Source organism: Schistosoma haematobium, chromosome 3, assembly GCF_000699445.3.
Source record: "Schistosoma haematobium chromosome 3, whole genome shotgun sequence".
NCBI classification, from domain to species: Eukaryota; Metazoa; Platyhelminthes; class Trematoda; order Strigeidida; family Schistosomatidae; genus Schistosoma; species Schistosoma haematobium.
Genome location: NC_067198.1, coordinates 8,061,062 through 8,070,888, shown reverse-complemented (window position 1 = coordinate 8,070,888; position 9,827 = coordinate 8,061,062). Strand labels below are relative to the sequence as shown.

The window sequence follows — 9,827 nt, the reverse complement described above, 5'->3', positions numbered from 1 at the left end:
TGTTTTTCAGAATTGCATCAAGCTGAGAAAGTCCTCATTCGTTTTCTGATATGCAAATTATGGCTTCCGTCATTGAATCAAGAGGTTCGAACCCTTCTCATAATCATGTCTATATCAGTGAACAACTTAGCGAATTTCCGTATATGAAAGATTATGTGGAGAAACAATTTACCAGTTGACGATAACTGAGTTTCATATTGAATACTGCCACGTTTATTCATCTAATGAATTATTGAAATACATATAGAGCAAGTATACTCAGTCTTTTGCACTATAAATCCTGTCAGTGAGTATAATTATAGTTCATTTCGGTACTAATACTACTTTGATAATAGACCTAACCCGAAAACGGCAAATTTGTCATTTAATTGCTTAATCTGTAAGATCTTACGTGGAAGTGGCATCACTGTCTATACTGACTCATTGTATCGTGATAATTAACAATAATACTTAGTATTTCTGAAAAACACATTTGTACTGAGTATAGAATAATATATTTGATGTGAATATTAATAAGTTACACATAGTGGCCACATCTGCAAGTCTGAGCCATGCCATCCAATTGAATGAATATCTCCACGTCCACCATCGCCAACCTTCTCCAAGTGTTACATATCGAATATACATCTTTCCAGTCGTTATATGCTTGGCTTCGAAGACCGTGTGGTTAAGAGTCAATGCCACTACAATTATTCATCCGAATACACTGTCATAGTGAAGAAACGTATATATACAACGCAACATTCTAGTGAAAATTCTAGACCGATGCAGTACTACAAGTTTTCGTAAAGAAACGGGTACTTATAAAGCCAACTCTTGTTTTTAATTTTCACAAACAGTTACTCGTTAAGATTATCGGTATATCTCCCCGTGAAACTACGAAAAAGACGAAAATAAAAATTGGGCAAAAGTTTATTGATGCATCATTACTACTGGTACAGGAAGAGCGAAATTCGATGCAGAAAAATCAGTTTACAAGTTGAATATATAGTTAAGTTAAAAATACTACAAAGAACATCCTATAGTAAACAGTTCCTGTCACTTCTCCACACTTTGTTGTATTCTGATCCATATTTTCTATCGTTACGGATACTACACAAAGACAAACGTTTGAGAAACTACAGTCTTACCTACTTATTGATAATTCGTAAGTAAAAATTGGCTTCCTTGAATCTGTACATACTGTTTGCTTCGTCTGGGTAATGAAATTGCTGTGCTATTATGGAAGGTGTGTCTATGAAAATGACTAACTATGCAGTATGTATTTCGTAATTGATCGAGCTTACCTGTAAGAGTTCGTCTTCTTATATATGCCAGTAGCATATGACGGAAAGGACACCGGCATGTCTCATTTTATCCACGATTCAGGTTACATCTGCTCGCAATTCTTTTTGCTTCCAGGCACACAGAAAAGGATGCCCTCGACCAAAATTATTTCCAAAACTTACCCACACCGGACAAAATTTTCCTCAAAATAGGGAAATTAGGAAGTTACGAAGCCAAAACCGATTCAAAGTGTTCACTACAAGACAGAGAGAACTAAATTAATGTTCTTCGCAATGATTTTTTTGTTTTGCTGCGGCGAAAGACCACTTAAATATGAGAACACCTGACATTCATGAAACCTAATGGACGCCCAAAAATCCCACAGCATTTGAAATACGGAGTGACCGCATCTTGTGAAGCCGGAACGGCGGGCGAATTTGAAAGGTTCTGACGTTTTCCCGCGCCATAATATAAGCATCATATCTGTTGATCAAGTTAATGGCTATTTGGACCCAGGAGCTCGACGGATGATGAATTGATATTTAAAGCGACATCTTCAGTCGAGTCCAAATATAAATATCAGCATTCAGATCTAAGTACATCTAGCTTGTGATGAGTCCCAAGTAGGGAGAAACGCTTATCTTTAATTCCACTGATAGACAAAATTTATCCAGTAAAAAAATGACTGTATTTATTGGTGCAATTAACTGAGCTCTAGTTACCGCTTAAATATTCAATGACCTAAAATTAGTTTCTAGCCTTCATTAATATTCATTTACAACTTTCAATACCATTGAGTTAAAACGCACTATCATTATCACTACCATTATGACTAATTATTACTTACTAATAATGATTGTATCACTCAGTCACCCTATACTTGTTTGATACATCAGATTTTGTTCGGATTCAACCCTATATTCATATGGAATCAAAGTTGAATTTCTAAAGAAAACAAAATCTCTAACTGAAATTGTTCACTTCTTTTGTCGCTCAAATGTCTAGTTACTGTACTTTGTTAACTACTAAACGATTTCGATTACTGATATAAAAACTTGGAAAATTTACGTAGGAGTCACTAGATCTGAATGATAAGTACACTTTTTATACAGACTGTTTATATATATATATATATTCAGAAAACAAGAAACACGTGTCTGAAATTAAATGGAATGTTTCCAATTCATTGTCAATATTTTTTTTTCGAAAAAAACCAGTTTCAAACTTAATTCGAAGTCTAAAATTACTGGATATTTTGTTAGAATTACTCAATTCAGAAACAGATGATTATTCTACATACCATGGAAATCTATAGCAAAACACTGATACAGTTTGTCTAATAAATGTATAGAAAAAGCAACTATGGTTATCAGATAGGGTCTTGTCTTTATTATTATGATAGATGGCTACTACGTCAAGATAATGTCCCACATATTCAATTATGATTACCTGGGTGTTTCTGACTCTTAATTCAATCAACATACTAGATCGCTTTCTTTAATCTGCAAACTTCCTCAAGTTTCCGGTTGTACCCGATATGAAATATTCCTAGATGGGAATGCCAAAGAGATGAGGTAGAAAAGATAGAGTGTTAAACGGCCAGACAGCTTAAAGTTGAGCTTCTGTAAACTTCCAGGCATGTTTTGAACAATACAGACGCAGAAAAAAATAGACGTTTCATCACAAACACAAAGTCCTTTGAAGAGGATAAGATTGGTACATTCCATATTTTTTAAAACTTAGAGATCATAACCCCAGTTCTGATATTTACCGAACGGATTGCGTAATACTAAATTATCAATAATGGTAGATTTATCCCGATTTCGGATTTGTTCTGACCGAAAGTTTTCTTACTGTTTAATAATCGTTACGTGTGATGTTTATTGAATACAAGCCAGTAGCCACACATGTGAATTAAACTATAATCAGATATCTGTTCTTAAAATCTATCATTATTTCTTTTATTACGACTTGGGAGAGAAATACAGACCAATCGTCATCAGTGATGTATACTAATACGAATCTGTTTGTGATTACATTTAGAAATAACAGTGAGTTAGTCATAAAACATTTGTGAAGATTAGTTAATTTATTATTTACCCAAACAGATTGCGTAATCAGAAGGATAAAAAGTGAATGATGTATTAATCTGCAGTTAAGCAGATGGCCAAGATACAGAGACTGCATAAACCTTTTTCAGGCACAAAAATTAGGCTTAATTATATGAGTCACATTTGGCTTTCAATACATTTAAGAGGAGAAATCTAGTGTTGATATGTAAAGGTTAGATAGGATTCGATAAATCACTTTAAAAGTTAGACTTGCATGTGTTTTTCAGACGAATTCCAACCGTTTTAAGGCAATTATCTTTTCTCCATACAAACATGAGGAATGATAGTTTAATATGTGGTGATTAACACATCACTGACTCAGATAGATCAACTAAACTGGTGAACATACATACAGATAGCAGAACTCGACAGCCGATCTTTATCTTATGAAATTATCATTGATTACAAATCCATGATCGCACAGATGATCGAATCCAGGACTTTAAAGACTTTCACCGTACGTTTAACCTTTAGGCCTCTGAGTCAGATTTGAGATACTTACCCATTTATGATACTGAATGATTGAAGTTAGAAATATGAACCACTGGAAGCTGGAACAGTGATCTGAAGGTTAAGGGCTTGTCGTAGGACCTAAAAGTTCAGGATTCTAAGCGCCATAGTGTCGTGTATGAGAACTCCTAAGGATTGTCATACTAGAACAAAGAAGCTGTCTAACGGCTCCTGGTTTAGAATGGTTGTTCAAATAATGTCGATTCGTCGTATTAACCACGAAACAAAACAATCACTACAAACCCTCGAATTATCAGTATCGACTGACTGAACATTGAAGAATGTATCCTCGTTGTAATGAATATTCATATTTAAAGCATTTGCTTTATATCATATTACATATTTACTATCTACATCACCCCCTAAACTTTTTATTCAATATAAAAATATATACACTGAATAATTGTGTATTTTTAAATTTCTCCCTGCGTCCAATTAGCAAACCTCGTCGCCAATCATATTAATAATGACAAACTATTTTTTGTTTACCATAATGTATTATGCAATCTAATAATTACATGGATAATAATCGTCCGGCTTTTACATAGTTTTACAGGATTATCAGAATGATGGTACGATTTGATGGGCTTAAACTGTATGCATTAGATTAAGAAAATCTTAATATGATTACTCTATATGAATAAATAAAATAATATATGTGTAATATCCCGATGAGTAGAAAAATTAGATTACCATGTCTGATATCATTCACATTTCACACTATTATCGCACATATAAATTAAACTCTATCCTTTAGCACCACAAAGTTCACATTTTTTCATCCCTGACCATACAAATATACACGCACAAGTTTACATACATGTCGCTTATAAATCACCTTGACCGAAATGACATAACATTGACTTGTTCAGATCTGTTTTTTGATCGGTCCCACATAATATTCGTGCATTGTTCTTTTGTACTATTTAAACTTGAATTAATTTTGATTTGGTTAATTATTCTCTGAAGAAAATCTAGGTCACACTGAGTCACAAAACGTCAGAAAATCTAATTTTTCTACTCGTTGGGATATTAAAAATATATAATTTATTTATAACAATCCACGCAAGCTCAGTTCATTCGGAATTATTAAGTCAAACCTTGGTAATGATACCTGCAATCTCTATATGAATGTTTGATTTCGGTGTCTAATTTAAAAAATGGCCAATTATATTGACTACTTTGATAATCTCAAATTTGCTTATATTTATAAGACTGATTTAGTTGAATGAAAAATCATATTTAGGAGTCATAATTACTGTTACTACTGCCATACTACTAAACAATTAGTAGCTATTAGATGTAGACATAATTTCTATAATCATCCTTAATTTTGTGAATGAACTAAGTATAACCTATTCAGAGTTTAAATCGTTAACTGATCTTAGCTAGACCACCATTGAAAATCAAGAAGCATTGAATAAATTTTTCTTCTTAGTACATGATCACTTGAGACTAATTTCGATTGATAATTCAAGCACCTTTAGTTAGCAGCCATGATCACTAGAATTCAACGACATCGGATGTGAAGTATTTATCCACAATGGCAATGGATAATCATGGCACAAGATTACGAATTGATTATGGTTAAAAATCTAAACCATTGGATATTGGTTCAGTAGTAGCGCAAAACCTTGAAAGTCCTTGGTTCTATTTCCTCTTGGGTTTGTGGACACACTATCAAACCCCATACTAGAATAGGACAGACATCCAGTTCTTCGTTTTTCAAAAGCCTTCCAACTAAGTTTTGATCTGTGATGCAAACTATAGAACAAACAATAAACATAAAACCATTTTTCTTGTGTATTTATAGAATATTATGTTAGAAAATTATCTAGAAGCTTAGAAGTGCATTGATTGTAACATTTTTCTAACTACTCCATCTCAATAGGAAGGGTAATCATCTTTATTCACTGCAGTCCTTTACAAGGCTCGCCCCGAAATCATTTTGAATCCATATATGAGTTGTATTAACGAATATCATTTAAATGTATCTACATTATATCAACAGTATATTTTTCAGAAAATACTAAACTGATGTTTAACGATGTGATATTTAACAACATAACTGTCATCAACTTCATTCCAACTTCTTCAAAAAGTATTTAACTAAAAAAACTCTGGACCATATTGATATGCATCTGTAGGTCAACTTGCTCTTGCAGGATAGGTTACACTTGTCTAACAAAGCAAACACTTCTTACATGCTTCTCAGAACCTTCCCTGGCATCTCTCGAAAAAAGGGAATGAAAAACAATCAGTGGCGCAATATAAGGGAACCTCATCAGATCTGGCATTGTGTCTCTAAGATAATCATCTTCTAAAAAGCGTGAACGGTCAAAAAACGAGATCAGAATGAGGTTAAATCAAACTTATGTACTCCTAAGGTATTGACAGTTCACAAATTCAAGCCTGAAGTCTGTGGGCCGAAGTAAAAAGTATAACAGCATTATTATATCGCATATTTTTACCTAATAATAAGACCTATAAGGATCGAATTTCAACAGGGCATATAATCAAATAGTACCATTTTCAATCACATAATATTCAAGCTTTAATCTAATATACAATTATGAGTACTATATTCAATAATTATATAAATTGGGGTCATTCAATCTTTATTCACTGAAATTTAAAATAAACCAGTTTTATTCTCTTTCAATTTTTTTTCCATTTGTAACATCGCAATTGTCCCATCTTCATTTTCATTATTTAATTCACCGCTCGGAGTCTTCAGAAGTCACACTTTCCTGCTCCCTCAGTGCCTCACCATAATCTCCTTCAATGTTTTACTAAAATTATGTGTATTGCAACGACTTTCCAAATTAATTTCACTAACGATCATTCGGTAACACATAGAATAGAAATAATCGGAACGAGGATATAGGTTACATGCTTTTATCAATATAATAGGTTAACGCTAGTTGTTATCTTACATCATTCTTTTAATTTTCACTTTACAGATATTTTCTTCAGTGCATTATTTACAAAAACAGCCCTTAGCATTACATGAATTTCTGAATAGTTATTTTTATAATTAACGACTCCAGTGGCTCAGTTTGTTTTATTTTTACAACACTACGTCAGTAACGAGACCAGTAAGATAAAATAAACAAGCGTTCCAGTGTTCAATGTAGGTCAAAGCTTAGAAAAAATACTAGAAGTCACGTAGTAGTAAAAAGAAGTGTATGAATCAACAAAGTTTAGGTGCAAACGTAATATCGAGCAGAAATGAAAAGTATTAAAACCATTTACTAAGATTTATTTAATCATGAGAAAGATAGAATTATAAGAAATGTCAGGTCTTGAAATGAAGACTATAATGGTTTACTTAAGTTACTATTGTTCACATTATTTGTAGAATATCATTTCATACTAAATACATCAGTCATATATTTCAGTTCCAGTCAGCAAATAGCTATAACGAATGACATATTTTCCAACCGAATTGGAAGTTGTTCTCAAACTCGCTTCTTGATTTACTTAAGGCCTATAGGTCCTAGTCACCAGCTCTGAATAAGCTAAATGTCCAAACTACTGAAGTTTTGAACTAGGATGAAACAAACCTCTGTTACCCACTGATTTTTAAAGGCTTACATAGAGCTCAGTCTGTAACGTGAACTATCTTCAAAAATTAAAAATATATCCACAATCTAATTATAAAATATTCATTGCCAATGTGACCAGTTTCAAGACATTAGCATACAGTCTTTTACCTTTAAGTCCGAATATTTTCTGTGAAAATAATAACTTTTATCAATTTGACCCCTTGTTGAAGTAGGTGTTTACTAAACACCTGTCAAATACTATAGCTATGTTAATATGTGTAGATTCGATCCGTTATTATTTAGTACATTTTCATTATACATACGTTAAGATTGTTAAGCCATCGTTTTGCAGTAAAAATTGAACAATACACGAGAACAACTACTGTTAGCTTTACCATATCAAGTTTCTCAGTTTCTAATTTTAGTGTAGATTGAACTTCTGCTTTTAATGACCATAAGCATATTTCCCTTTAGCTGTCATCTGTTGTATCCAGACACCAAACGTTCATCGGTATAGTTACATAGACTTCACTATATTTCAAAGTGAATGTAATGATCTGGTTAAATTACAAAATCATTTCATGCATAGAAAATCATGACATTTGTATAGGTAGAACTCAGATGAACATCAATCATGGCGAATTTACTTTTGTATTGGCTGTTTGAATCCTCCCATTAATGTTTAGGACTGTGAATGGTAAGTCTCTTAACGGCGTATGCGCATCCTATGCGGACTGCCTCGATATTGCCTCAAGTCACAAGCATTGTAAGCAGAGTGGACATTAAATATAAGATGCAGGTTCATCCCAAATGGGATGAAATGCTCGTCCTAGATTCCACTGCTGGCCACCATCAACTCTGCCTATAATCATGATAAATGTTTAAACTTTCCGTTTTATTTCTTTGAAAATATTTCTGAGATTAAGCTTTTGTTATCGTTAAAAAACTTCTATTTATAGAAATGATGGCTAAGATTAGCTAAACCAAGATAAGATATCGACCCATAAAGTCATTAGCTGTTGAAATGAGTCGTGTAGAGCAGTGAAAAGCTCTTGTTTACGGTCTACGCGGTTATGGTATTATTTTAATTGAATAGCATATGTGATATGTCAAAGCCACTACTTATTTCTTAGCATCTTCTAAAGCATTGGCTTCGTCATTATTTAATACTCTTTATTTCGTTACTTTACTTGTTCTTTATTGCACTGTATCTACAATAGGTATTTAGTCATTGACGATCATTTTTATTGTTTGCATTTTGTCTCGGTAATTTTGTCATAGTAAATAATGAAAATTTATCAAACTGACTTAATATTTATTTCAATTAGTTTCTACTTTGTTTATGACTAATTTATGATTATTCTCAAATCAGATTTATTTCTACATTTAAAATGACTTATTTTAAGTTGAGACAATGAAACCAATTCATATTACCTAGTATATGGTAGCTAGTTTAGTTTAATTAAATATCACATTCTGGGGGAGGCATGGGATACAGTGAACATATAGGATGCAGCTGAACGATCTAGACTTTGCAGATGATCTGGCTCTTCTATCGCACACGCAACAACAGATGCAGGAGAAGACGACCAGAGTAGCAGCAGCCTCAGCATCAGTAGGTTTCAATATACACAAAGGGAAAAACAAGATTGTCCGATACAACACAGCATGCACCAATCCAATCACAATTGACGGAGAAGATTTGGAAGATGTAAAAACCTTTACATATCTGGGTAGCATCATTAATGAACATGGTGGATCTGATGCAGATGTGAAGGCACAGAACGACAGAGCAGGAGCAGCATCCCTACAACTGAAGAACATCTGAAACTCAAAACAAATGTCTGTCAACCAGCACCAAGGTCAGGATTTTCAATACAAATGTCAAGGCAGTTCTACTGTATGGGGCGGAAACCAGGAAAACTACGAAAGCTATCATCCAGAAGATACAGGTGTTTATTAACAGTTGTCTACGCAAAATAGTTCGGACCCGTTGGCCGGACACTATTAGCAACAACGTACTGTGGGAGAGAACAAACCAGATCCCAGCGGAGGAAGAAATCAGGAAGAAGCGCTGGAAGTGGATAGGACACACATTGAAGAAAGCACCCAACTGCGTCACAAGACAAGCCCTCACATGAAATCCTCAAGGCCGAAAGAAAAGAGGAAGACCAAAAAACACATTACGCCGAGAAGTGAAGACAGATGAGAAGAATGAACAACAATTGGATAAAACTATAAAGGGAGGCCTGTAGTATCGGTCATTATATTAAGCCCATGTACCTTGTTCTAGCTTTCGGACAAACCAATCTATTCATTCTGAGTCACATTTTGACCTTATTAATTATTCACTTATCAGTCTTCACTGTTTTTATATGAAAGCATATGTGTG

The 9,827-nt window shown here is 33.6% G+C and overlaps 1 protein-coding gene across 1 annotated transcript; it reads left to right on the top strand.

The window, feature by feature from the left end:
• Positions 1-2,644: 2,644 nt before the first annotated feature.
• Positions 2,645-9,774, top strand: LAMC1_1 (Laminin subunit gamma-1). Its single transcript, XM_051207962.1, has one exon. It carries the CDS (start codon positions 8,946-8,948, stop codon positions 9,261-9,263), a length of 318 nt encoding a protein of 105 aa, XP_051068839.1. The 5' UTR covers positions 2,645-8,945; the 3' UTR covers positions 9,264-9,774.
• Positions 9,775-9,827: the final 53 nt, after the last annotated feature.